This window comes from Strongylocentrotus purpuratus, unplaced genomic scaffold (genome assembly GCF_000002235.5).
Source record: "Strongylocentrotus purpuratus isolate Spur 01 unplaced genomic scaffold, Spur_5.0 spur5_scaffold_12, whole genome shotgun sequence".
In the NCBI taxonomy this organism is placed as follows: Eukaryota; Metazoa; Echinodermata; class Echinoidea; order Camarodonta; family Strongylocentrotidae; genus Strongylocentrotus; species Strongylocentrotus purpuratus.
In genome coordinates, this window is record NW_022145597.1 from 30025576 (window position 1) to 30039213 (window position 13638).

At 38.2% G+C, this 13638-nt stretch overlaps 1 protein-coding gene across 4 annotated transcripts in view; it reads right to left on the reverse strand.

The window, feature by feature from the left end:
- The window catches only part of LOC579421 (multidrug resistance-associated protein 4), a 53905-nt gene that overhangs the window by 21762 nt on the left and 18505 nt on the right, over positions 1 to 13638 (reverse strand). For 3 of the 4 annotated variants that reach the window (XM_030982370.1, XM_030982369.1, XM_030982372.1), the window contains 9 exons: positions 12158 to 12565; positions 11030 to 11128; positions 10084 to 10275; positions 8469 to 8650; positions 7955 to 8051; positions 4397 to 4582; positions 4094 to 4234; positions 3176 to 3283; positions 2385 to 2592 (listed from right to left, as the gene is read on the reverse strand). In XM_030982370.1, the coding sequence (XP_030838230.1) occupies positions 2385 to 2592; positions 3176 to 3283; positions 4094 to 4234; positions 4397 to 4582; positions 7955 to 8051; positions 8469 to 8650; positions 10084 to 10275; positions 11030 to 11128; positions 12158 to 12565 (1621 nt within the window). The remainder of the gene's footprint in view (positions 1 to 2384; positions 2593 to 3175; positions 3284 to 4093; positions 4235 to 4396; positions 4583 to 7954; positions 8052 to 8468; positions 8651 to 10083; positions 10276 to 11029; positions 11129 to 12157; positions 12566 to 13638) is intronic. The other variant, XM_030982371.1, reaches the window with a different exon arrangement.

Below are 13638 nucleotides of genomic sequence, written 5' to 3' on the forward strand. Positions count from 1 at the left end.
GTCTGACAATTTTTGTAATGATTCTAGTTCCCTAAATATAGTTCCAGATTTGATATTCATGAATGCGTAATTTGCATATTCATAATTTATGCAAATTAACCTATGCATTTTCAAATATCATAAAAATAATGAAACCTCATGAATTTGAGATGAAGGAAACATTTATTCAATACATTTTTAAGATTCTTCACAAGTCTACAGACAAATATGTAGAGTTTTCTGAAAAATGCATAAAATTAGCATTTTGCATAATTTATTAGGCTATAACAACAAAAATTTGCATATTAGGAAAAAATTAATTATACCATCTTGTTCCTTACGTAAATATCTACAAATATGCAAATTTTCGTGTTCATTGGACATTCGACGGCCGAGATCATAGGAGGGGGCCTCCCAGGCCCCCCCCCCCCCTCGACATTTTCGAAGATTGCACCGCAACTGCTTGGAATTTTGAATTGTCGTTTCATGACTTTTTTCCCTCTAGCCTTACGCACATTTTGATACCATTTTCGTCAAAATCAGATATACCCGTAAGGTGTTACATAACAATTAGTATGCGCATGTCATCAAAAAGTGCTACAATTGCATACATGTATATTCATGTACAAGCAGAAATGTGAATAGCATTTTAGATGTATTTCTTCCTAAGTGGGAGGTATGAATTGATATCAAATTGCTTTTATATGTTTCTCAAAATAACTTGATGTATTCCAGAACAAAAGAATACATTAGAAATAAAAACAATAGATATAATAAGAAATAAAAAAATAATAAAATACATAAGAAAATAAATATTTGAAAATCGCATCAAATTTGCATAAATTATCATTATTAATTACATCAAAACAAATATTTTGTGTTAGAAAAGAAGTTTCATATGAATAATGAGTTTCAACATTCAAAAAGTGGAGTCTGATATGTTTTCTGTAAAATGCATAAAATTAGCATTTTGCATAATTAATTAGGCTATAACAACAGAAATTTGCATATTAGGAAAAAAACTAATTATACCATCTTGTTCCTTACATAAATATCTACAAATATGCAAATTTTTGTGTTCATCCAACATCCGACGGCCAAGATCATGGGGGGGGGGGGGGCCTTAAGCCCTTCTACACCACTAAGTTTCATAAAATTGTAATAACTTAAAGGTGAAATTCAAAGAAAATCACAAATATGTCAACTAATGTATCACTAGAAACTGGTAAGCTAACAGATGGCCATCGTACAAGTTTGAGGTCAGCTACATATCGGGTGATTTATAAAAAATAAAATACAACCACCTCCATAGCAGCTGGGATATACGAGAGATTCGCCAGAAAAATTACGATTTTTTAATGACGTCACAACAGGGACCAATACTGCCCAAGCAGACGACATCCCATAAAGAATGAACATAATTGCAAAGCTATTATTTGTCAAATTATAATGAGTTTAGTGTATATAAATGTACTGGCACGTCAAACCGATCAAAAGGGGACATGACCCGATTCTGATAACTAAAATCTTTTGCTTGTAAATACACAGGATAGGGGTTAATTAACAATCAAAGAAACCAGCCTTTCAAACTGAAAAGCCCCCGGATTGATATTAAGGACGGCATTTGTTCCCTCTTAAAACGCCGAACATACCGCGGTGTCTGCAGCTGAATATACAATGGCGTCTTATTTTGTTTACAAGCGACAGATTCCTTTATTTTTGTATCGCTGCATTTGTCATGAAAAAAAAAACATGCGCGGGGTTTAGAGGGAGGCATTAGATTATACATTTAGCCTGGCGGTAGTGAAGTAAGAGAAAGAACTCAAAAGAAGATGAAAATACAGGCACTGAAAATGTGTGAGATGTCATGGTACATCGTCTGCTTGTGCAAATCATGTCCCTGCTGTGATCTCACACATCTCAGCAGCGTTCGGAGAGCTATTCAGGTGCTATGCCGGGGCTGTATTTAAGCGTTTTGTAATTTATAATAATCATTACTTCGAATGTTTCCAAGCATTGAATTTTGATAACCTTGTCGAATCAAAGTTTCAACTTTGCAATAATGAAAATAAAGCTAGATTTAAAATCAATGAATATCTACTTTAATGTACGTGTACTTCTGACTCGTATTGCTTTGTAACATTGTCAGATTGGGTATAAGATATCTTTCCACGAAACTAAACTTTAAATTGAATGTTCAGTCAGACCTGTATTAGTGGCCACCTCTCTATAAAGACCATCTGTCTATTGTGGTCCCCAATGTTGCCACCATCTAGAAAGGTTTTAGTTTCTGAAAGATGAAGCCATTTCTAGTCCAAATTATACACCCATTGTCCACACTTTTGTTGTTGTTGAATTTTCCACCCATGGCAATTAAGGACAAGGTTACCCGCTCTTGTTCTCACCAATCGAGTTTGTATCAAAGAATTGCATCGGGGCCCTGATGAGAGCTTCAAACATTCTATTGTGCAGAACGGTGGCGGCGTTGACGAGGATGATGAAAAAATGATAATTACGAATGAAGCTGAAGAGGATGAAGAGACAGAGGAAGATGGACAGGTTTTGAAGATAGTATGGCCGGTCGACATCCATCTCATCTACAAACGTCTTATCCTGAAATGATCATGGAAGAAATAATAAAGTCTTCAAAAAAAGTTCTGCAATTCAAGTTCGAGCATTGATATCTCCCTTGTTACTATATGATTAATATATGACGTTGGTATTATTGAAAAGCCTGTTTATTCCCTTTTACAAAATACCCCAATTGTAACGATTACCGTATGTAAACATGGACTGTGCAGTACGCCTGAAAATAGGGCCAAGTCACAATTGAAATGTTGAGAAATGCATCAATTGTTTTTTTTGAAAACACAATTCATCAAACAAATGCTATTGAAAATAACAATTTTATGCATTTTGCAACATTTCACTTTTGACTTGGCCCCATATTCATGTTCCAAATGGGACATCATTGTGAACAAATATCTTGCACTGCACACAGAAATGGGTATATGGGACTACACATTTATGTTTCATGAAAGTTTGGTACAAACTTTTCAGCTATTTATTTTCCTATCGAACATGAGGGAAGGTGAAGAGCAACTCTTTTATGGGGTCATTCTCATTATGATATGTTCCCACACTGACATGGAAAGAACTCAGCATTCTCTGTTATATTTCCTTGTCCTCAACTTACCGGCGAGACCGTATCGACTATGCATGAACGATTGAGTAACTCAGCACATGCCGTCTCCTCAGCGAAAGCCCATTGCGCTAACCACCAATCAGTGAGGTTCATGAACACCTGGTTAGAGAAAAGAATAATACATTGCCTTGTGTAATTCTACAGTGGGTAGATATATCAGGTCTAGGGGCCTAGCTGTTAGCTATAATTAAAAAAATCTATAACAACTAAAGTTTCACATTTGTGTAACAAATTTGCTCATAGCCTATCAAATTCAATGTTTTCAGTAGTTTATAACAATTATTGAATTTTGTACTTACCGGTATAACAAGTTTTATGAAATGGGGCCAAAGTTATATAACTTTAGGTAGCTTGGAACTCAGCTGGGATTTATGTCAAGATTACATTTCATTAACCAATTTGAATACGGATTTGAGTCTGAGTTTAAATTTGAGTTTGAGCTTGAAATTGAGAATGAGTTTTAATTTGAGTTTGAAATAGAACATGAATTTGAATATGAATTTGAATTTAACTGGCATCTCACCTTTTGTGAAGTAAAGAATGAATGACTTACAGGCAGGGTATTTTACCTGTATCACTCCCACTGCTGTAACATATTTTTAATTGCACCATCTTCTGTGAAGGCGTACATCAAGCAATTTTGGGGCCCTGTACCCAAGCATCATCACAAGCGCGTCATGCAGTTGGTAATGCATTGTGGGACATGGCTGTTGACACATCAGAATATTGTGAGCAGTAGATGGTAGTGTACATGTATCTGAAGTAGTGTCAGTAGAATACCCTGCCTTAAATAACAGCCTATATATATATATATATATATATATATATATATATATATATATATGTAAGCCGAAAGTAATGTAACAAAGGGGTCTTTATACACAGGTTTCACTGTATTTCTTCACCCACCTGACTGCTAACATTGAAGAGCATGAGGACCATGAACCCAAGAATACCGGCCCCCGCCCTGAAGAATGTTACATAGACCTTGTACGCCACCGTGCCTTCAGACTTGGTCTCTTTCTGTCTATCGCTTGCTTTCTCATCAGCCTGTCAAATATATAAATGGCATAAAATAATCATTACCTTTCTGAAGGTGACAGTGTTGAAAGATACTCAAAATCATATCGATGACTAGATTGCAACAATAACAAGAATTGTCAAGGAATTTTGGGAGCAAGTTTTGAATGCCACAGCAAGATGAAAACCCACCTCAAGAATGATATCATCAGCAAGAGGATTGATCTCCGTTGCTATGGCGCCTGGGATTGAATAAATTGAGCTGGTCCTCGAGACAACGTCTTCTTGCTTGAGTGATTCATGCTCCTTGAGGAGAGCAGCGAAATCTATCCCAGTGGTCTGGAGCTCCTCGAAGCTTCCGCATGCTACCATTTCACCCTGGTCATAAAAAAATCATCAAAGGAAACCACAGATTAGAGCAGTTCAGAATAGGTGTTGTCCTAACTTGCCCCTAATGTACATGTATATAATCATCGTCATCATCATCATCTTCTTCATCATCGTCAATATCAGACATGCCAACCCTATAGGATGGCTGTCAGTAATATTTACATTTGTCCGTAACAAATGGGGGTCTTTCCGTAACACAAGACACCGCAGCATAATTTTCGCGAAAAACATACACAAACACCCAATCACTCTTACTGCATTTTGAACCTACCATTTTCAAGTCCAAAATAAAGATGTACATAAAAACGTTTTTTTTAATCTGTTTGCAGTCAAAGGATCTCCTCCTTGGGTACTCGCTCTTTTGAGTGAATCCATGATAATATTCAGGAAGAAAACACCTCGTTCAAACGTGGAACGGCAAATTCAAATCCACAGTCAAATGGCAGAACTCGTATCCTACACACGCACACTTTCACTCACCAGTACCACAGACACACCAGCCCAGGCCGTTAGGCCCGGCGTTCATGAACAACAACACACCGTATAGCGCACTTGCAATGCCCCCGCTGAATCACCAAAGTCTTCACTACTATACTTTGAACGGGTATTGCGCACAATCATTGCGCACGATCATCCACCACCATGCTCCCCCCAAAATGCACGACCGCACATAGTATACTAGTATCAAAACAGTAATGACGGCGGCCGTGTTGTTTCGGAATTACACAAGATGGCGGCAGACGGACCATGTGCGCGAAAGTGCCTATCCTGTGTAGTCAAATTCAGTGAACTTATGAGTAATTGCGTGCGTCATGCAGCGCTGTGTACGGAGGCTATGTGATAAGGTGGCATTCGCTATAATGTACTTAACAAGAGCATTAAAACCGTAACAAATACGGCAAAACCGTAACGGTTGGCATCTCTGCGTCATCATCATCATCATCATCATCGTCATCAACACAATCTCACAACAACTAGAAATAATGCAATCTGTATTGCCGCGCAATGCAAATGTATCCCCCGGCAGTGGCAGCGATTTTGTGTCATCCTTATGTTCGAAGGAGGGATAAAGATCCCCTCTCCCCTCCCTGACAAAAAAGGATGACGTAGAGATCGCCACTAGTGGCTCAGACTATTGTCAAGACTAGGAGCAGCATCACCAAAACAATATGTGTGTAGATTAGAGTATAATGCATCTCTGTAGAAAATTTGAAAGAAATCTGTCAAGAAATGTGGCAGTTAGAGCGCACAAAAGACAGCCACCAAAATATGACCTTTGACCCTATAACAGACGGAACACATGTGGCAGCATCAACAAACACTAAAAAGGTGTAGATGATTGTACTAAGACACACCTCCATACAACATTTGAAAGAAATCTGTCAAGAAATGTGGCAGTAATTAGAGCGCATTAAAGACATATTTGACCTTTGACCATATAAAAGACGGAACAATGAGGGCAGCTTCACCCAAAGTGTCGATTGGTAACAAGATACATTTCTAATTCTCTATACAAAATTTGAAAGAAATCCATCATGAAATATGATCTGCAGAGCGCAAACTAGACACCCATGCACCAAAATATGAACTCTTCACCCTATACAAGACGAAAAACTGGGGGCAGCATCACCAAAAGTTGTAGGTCTGTAGATTATACCAAGATACACCTTCACACAAAATTTGAAAGAAATTTGTTAAGGAATGATGCAGTTAGACTGCAAACTAGAGTGCCACAAATACATCTATCAAAATAAGACCTTTGACCCTGTAAAAGACGGAACACTAGAGGCAGCATCACCAAAATCTATATGCTTGTAGATTATACCAAGATACATCTTTGTTAAAAATTTGAACAAAATCCCTTGAAAAATGTGGCCTATAGAGCACACACAAACCATTCAAAAAAATATTGCCTTTTAATCATAGAAGACGGAACACTGAGGGCAGCATCACCAAAAGTTAGAGGTGTGTAGATTATACCAAGATACACCTCCATACAAAATTTGAAAGAAATACGTCAAGGAATGATGCAGTTAGAGCGCACACAAGAATAAAATATGGCCTTTTACCCTATAAAAGACGGAACACTGGAGGCAGCATCACCAAAAGTTGTAGGTGTGTAGATTATACCAAGATCACCTCCATACAAAATTTGAAAGAAATCGTCAAGGAATGATGCAGTTAGAGCGCACACAAGAATAAAATATGGCCTTTTACCCTATAAAAGACGGAACACTGGGGGCAGCATCACCAAAAGTTGTAGGTGTGTAGATTATACCAAGATACACCTCCATACAAAATTTGAAAGAAATACGTCAAGGAATGATGCAGTTAGAGCGCACACAAGAATAAAATATGGCCTTTTACCCTATAAAAGATGGAACACTGGGGGCAGCATCACCAAAAGTTGTAGGTGTGTAGATTATACCAAGATCACCTCCATACAAAATTTGAAAGAAATCGTCAAGGAATGATGCAGTTAGAGCGCACACAAGAATAAAATATGGCCTTTTACCCTATAAAAGACGGAACACTGGGGGCAGCATCACCAAAAGTTGTAGGTGTGTAGATTATACCAAGATACACCTCCATACAAAATTTGAAAGAAATCGTCAAGGAATGATGCAGTTAGAGCGCACACAAGAATAAAATATGGCCTTTTACCCTATAAAAGACGGAACACTGGGGGCAGCATCACCAAAAGTTGTAGGTGTGTAGATTATACCAAGATACACCTCCATACAAAATTTGAAAGAAATCGTCAAGGAATGATGCAGTTGGAGCGCACACAATAATAAAATATGGCCTTTTACCCTATAAAAGAGGGAATACTGGGGGCAGCATCACCAAAAGTTATAGGTGTGTAGATTATACCAAGATACACCTCCATAAAAAATTTGAAAGAAATCTGTAAAGAAATGTGGCAGTTAGAGCACACACAAGAATAAAATATGGCCTTTTACCCTATAGAAGACGGAACACTGGGGGCAGCATCACCAAAAGTTAGAGGTGTTGAGATTATACCACGATACACCTCCATACAAAATTTGAAAGAAATCCGTCAAGGAATGTGGCAGTTAGAGCGCACACGTAACGCTGCTGAATCCAAAGTACCCCACCGGCATACTGCCTGGGGATACAATTATTATGATAAAAGTGTGAATATATCACTTTTATGCAGATAAATAGATACGTACTAAACTGCAAACTTGGATATACAATTCAGCAAGAACAAATAATGAAGGCAGATACATTCAATCAAAGAAGGAGAATGATTCTAACAGAGTCTCAAACTTGGTAGGCCTAATGGACTGTAAAATTACAACAATTACAAGACAACAATAAAATGAATATATTTACATCTTTGAGGACGACTATACAGTCTGCTGCATCCAGGTACTGTAACTGATGAGTGACTAGAATAACTGGTTTGTCTCTTAGATGACCCTTGATGCATCTACAAATGTAGAAGAGAGAGAGAGAGAAAGAGAGGGATAAAGGTAGGGAGATAGAGGAGAGAGACAGAGAGAAAGACACACACACACACAGGAGAAATAGAGAGAGAAAGAAAGAAAAGACAGGAGAGAAAATATAAATTGGGAGGAAAGAGAAAGACAGAGAGAGATTAATTCATCTATCGTCATTAAAAAAATCAACCTCAAAACAAACAATGGCAATAGTTCTGCAGTCAATATCCTACACTAGCTAAATTATAAACTTCAACCACAGACCAAACAGTAAACCTAGTGACCAAACCCTAAACCTGAACTGAAACCAAACTGCAATCCCCACCCAACCCTGCACATTAAACGACATACAGCCCAGTGCAATCGTTACCAAGTCGAATGCCAGAGCTCCTGAAACCATTTCTTACTTATCAAACAGGTGTCTTCCGACCGCTGTATCCACAGCACTAAGAGGATCGTCCAATAGGTATGCATCGGCCTCATGGTATACAGCCCTGGCCAGGCTGACCCTTGCCCTTTGACCTCCACTCAATGTGATGCCCCTGTCTCCGACCAGCGTGAGGTCACCGTCAGGAAAAAGTGCAATGTCCTATAGATGTGAAGAATTGAAGAAGAGATGTTTCAAAATTTAGTAAGATCACGTTCTTCCGACAGCACAACATTATCACTTTGTTGACAACATTAATAACATAAACATGCACTGAGTATCTATGTATACATGTAATTCATTGATATATCTAAAGTAAACTACATCAAAGAAGACATCAAATTATCGTCTCAGAGTACATTTCCACAAAGATCAGATACAAAATATGAATGAAACTGCACCTATACAGTGAAGCAGTAACTAATATCCTTTGGCAAGATATAAAACCACTTGCTACTCTCCACCCAGGTGTCAAATGGGTACCCGGTAGGATGCGGCCATCATTGTTGGTCAAACAGCTTGTGAGCGTCAAGTAACGCCCGGCTGGAACGCTCCCCAGGGAGTGGAGATTGTGCGAATAGTGTGCGGGCAAGCACTGAATCCAATGACCGGGGTAATAGTATATTTGTAAAGCACTTAGAGACATTTGTATTAAGTGCTATATAAAAATTAAATATTATTATTATTATTTATGTTTAATACATGTTATTTTGGTTCTTTTTAAATGCAAGCATTTCAAGCTGATACATGTAGGTTTGAAACAGTTTAATAATGTGAACATGAATAGTGTAGAGCTCACTTTTAAAAGTAAAATCAATTCTATGTATCAAATATGTGCAGGCACAGAGCTAGCTACCGTAGGTCAACTGAAATTATCAACAAAATGTCCTTATTAAAGCCTCATTCAGATATGATGCAGCATTTATTTTTTAGAGATGAAGTAAAGTGTGATGTGCTTCACATTTCTGTATCTTATAGAGTACCGAAGCTGTGACGTCGTAAAAATTTATTTTTAGAATGTCTCAATTTTGTTTTCATTTTCCGACAGAGCATCAAAAATAATGTCCAAATGTCGAAAACCAATTGAATATGTTAAGTATTGGCTGAGATATGACCATCTGAATAAAAAGATTGCCTATGGGAACTCAGTGTTACATGCTCTGGCTCCTAAGCATTAGGAGGAAATGAAGAAAAATTGAGAAATTCAAAAAATAGATTTGTGATGACGTCACCACTCTATGACACAGAGCTCATTGAATAGGCACAAGACTTTTGTTGTGTGCCGTTGCTATTTATTTACACGTTGAAAAAATATTGCATTTTTTGCAGCTGTTTTTTCATATCTGAACAAGCCTTTATTGTACATGAAACTCAGAAGTATATTTAAAACAGATAATGCAGATTGATCATTGTCATAAGGTTTTGTGCTTTTATATTTGTTTTTACAATGTATCTCGGTTTGTATCACAAGCTTCCGTGATTTTTTTAACCTAAATATGCAATCACATGAAGTACAGATGCAATTTGTCTCACAAACGCATGTCTGCTACAGAAAATTTTGAAAATGAACTTTGAAATTTCAGAGCGACCCTCACCGTTTTGAGCGCGCAGACTTTCAGGGCCTCCTTGTACTTGTCTGGGTCAAACTTCTTGCCAAACAGAATGTTATCCCTTAGCGTGCCAGAGAATACCCATGGCTGCTGTGCTGTATAGGCTATTTTACCACTGACAATAACGTCACCAGTCTGTGTTGGGAGCTCATTCATCATAGCCATGAGAAGGGAAGACTGGTGGAAGAAAAAGAATGGTATCATATGCTCATTCACAGCACACAACCTATGTAGTGCTTGACAAATAAATGTTAATCATGAAAAAATACTATGAGACACTGCGAGGCACAGTGCAGGTGGAGGGGGCATAAGTCGACACTTTAACTGTCCACCTTTTTGGTGGACAGTTGCTAAAATTGATATTTGATTTATCATTATTGATTTACCAATAACACGAACCCCCAAATTCAGGAAAAAAGTGTCTTATACACGGAAATTTACGGTATACGTTCAATATGTAATCCATTGTGAAGTCCTGGTTTGTTGACTTGCTGATTATCCACAAGATGGACGTTACTTGTGTGCCTGTATAAATCATATCTAAATCATCAAATATACCAGTGTGAACTAAACTAATTGCGTAACACAATGGGCCTGAACTCCAACTGACCCCCACTGTGAATGTGCACACTAACACATCAATTACATGTATATGTACTTTTAACTCATATATTTTATGTGTTGTTTGCTTTTTTGGTTGTTTCCTCTACTGTATGTACTTTTGTTTGATATCAAAAGACTGGGCTGTTGGGCTGCTATATCCCAATCTGCAGCTAGTCTTCATCACCAGTCTTCTAATGAAGCCTGCCAATATTCGTTGGCGAAAGACCCACGAGGTATACATTAAATTTGACTGTGTAAACAGAAAAATTGTTCATATCAACTCTACCGATCAAATGAAGATGAAGAAGAAACTGATTATAAATCTCACCTTGCCACTACCCACAGGCCCAATGATGGCTACAAGCTGTCCGGCTCGCAGAGAAAAATCAATGTTCTTCAGAGTGAAACCAACTTTGTCATCACCACTCTGCATCATACCAGGACAGAGAAAAGGGAATATATAAAATTCAATATATTTTTTGAGGACTTGCACTTTGTAGCAAATTACGAAAAGTTTAATATGTTTTTTTTTTCTTTATTGTGTGCTTATGCCACACAGTGGTGGACAAGGATAATCATAGACGATAAAAATCTTTATTTTTCTCAGCCTACTTCATGTTTTTTTCTTCTGAAATTTTGGAAGATATATACACATAATCCAACCTATAAAGTACATGTCAAGGTCTTTCAAAAATCTTATCCTGTAAGCTTACATTGAGGGTCTCAGGACTGGCATGAAATTACTATCATCTTGGGTTTAAGATATCAAATGCATCTCCTGGGGAGTGTTTAACAAAGACTAAGATCGACTTTAAGTTGAACTTAACTATGGCAGGTCTTTCATGCCACTAGTTCCATTCCTGGCATTAGTTTCTCAAGAGACGTACAAATAGTGGTCACGAATCTACATTTTTTGATAGTTCATTATTGAAGTAAAAAGTGTTATCTAAAGATCATAATTGAGTGCCTATAATAGTGAGAGCAACCAGTGGCATGAACAGCCTGCCATAGTTAAGTCCAACCCAAAGTCGATCTTAGTTTTTGTGAAACACCCACCTGGTTCACATAAAATGGTCAATTATATACTTTGTGAAAGACTCCATCAGGATCAAAAGGATTAATCCTTTGTGGAGTCTTGTTATTCCCTATCACATATCTTTGCTCCAGAGATCTTGAGGCAGCAGACAGCAACTTAAATGTGTGAAGAATCACTTGGCTTGAGAAAGTCCATAAGAGTAGACGAAAGTTTGCCTACTAATAGGTTGGTAGAAGCCTAATCTACATACTATTACTCCAACCAATGAACTTTTCCTGTAATATAGTCCATTGTAACTTTGTAACTGATTTGAGGACTTCAAGCCAATTGGATCATAAAATTGCAAACTGTTTTGTATGATTGGGACAGATTTTTGATACAGTTCACCCCATCATTTTCATTTTTGCTGAGTTGGCTTACTTTGGCATCCCAAGATCCTCCTAGGTTCCTAAGAATGATGTCATTATCATCTTCTCCACGTTCAGGAGTCCCATCATCCCCATCAACATCCCGATTTGATCCTTCTTTGCTTTTTCTCCTCTCTTCTTCTTTCTCCTCTTCCTCTCTGTTATCATTTATATGCTTCATGGCTAGACTATCTGCAACCAGCCCATCTTTTTCCTTGTTGTTGTTAGGGAGGAACGCTACAGTAACGTCATTGCTGGTGAAGGTATCTGTCCTCTCCTCATCTTTACTGCTATCATTCGTCTCAGTTTCTTCCAGGGGTTCTCCGATCTGCTCAGGGATGGGAAGGTTAGCATCGGACGCGATGGAGGAGAGGGAGTCTGCATGCTTCAATGTCTTCAGTTCCTCCATCATAAGAAATTCCTGCATTAGGATAAACAAAATATTCAAATCATTCTCATTCCTATTGTCATGGAGATTTCATATTCTTCATGTGGAATTTATGAAAAGTCCAGCCAAAAAAATACACGGGGGCGGAGGGCGGATTCGCCCCGGAAACACCATAAACAGCCCCCGAAATAGGCTCAAAATCCGATTTCGGGGGCGACATCAAAAAGTGAAATGATCTCAAATCGCCCCCATAACGATTACGAGCGGCCGCGCGCTCTCTTCTAGCTTCGTATTCATTGTTTGCATTTCTTGGTCCGCACACTGTATCTCCGTGTAAAATTGTATACACAAAAATCGGTCGTAAAAAACTTGAATCATATTCCATACCTTACCTGGCTTACCATGTCGCAGGCAAGTACGCCAAAACAGGTACATTTTCGCAGTTGCAAGAGATCGAGACGGAGCGTAGGGGTCGAGTTTTTGGCGATCGATTTTGTTTTGGTAGATCAATATTAGCGGAACCTAGACCACTAAACATCGCTAATACTGCAATCAATTTCCATCACGAATTCACGACTGCCGCAATTTTATAAAGTTTCCATAAATAGAGGTATGAAATTAAATCCTATTTTGTGATTATTCTCGCCATGTTTTCGTAATTTTGATAATCATTTCTTCAAAGTAAAGAAAATCAGACAAAATCACAGTGACTGACACGCATACAATACAGTGCATTGCCGCTGTGCGGTGCGTGAGTTGAGCTGAGCTGAGCTAGCTCGCTAGTAACTCCGGGAAGCTCCAACACCGGCGGGGCCACTGCGGCGCCGGTGTTGGAGCTTCCCGGAGTTAGCTCGCTAGCTGAGCTCGAGTCGAAGAGATTTGACACTTCGAAATTGTTATTTGTTGGTTTGCATCATTATTGCCGCGATTTCAATATAGTTTCATGAATAGATGTACGAAACCTGAGCTTAGAATTAGTAAAAGTATTACTAATGTCTACGTTTTTAAACGACTGTCTGATTTTCTTGTGAAAATTTTATTTTGAAAAATGATCATCGAAATTCATGGCCAGAAATAATCACAATCTGGGGTCTATTATGTTACAG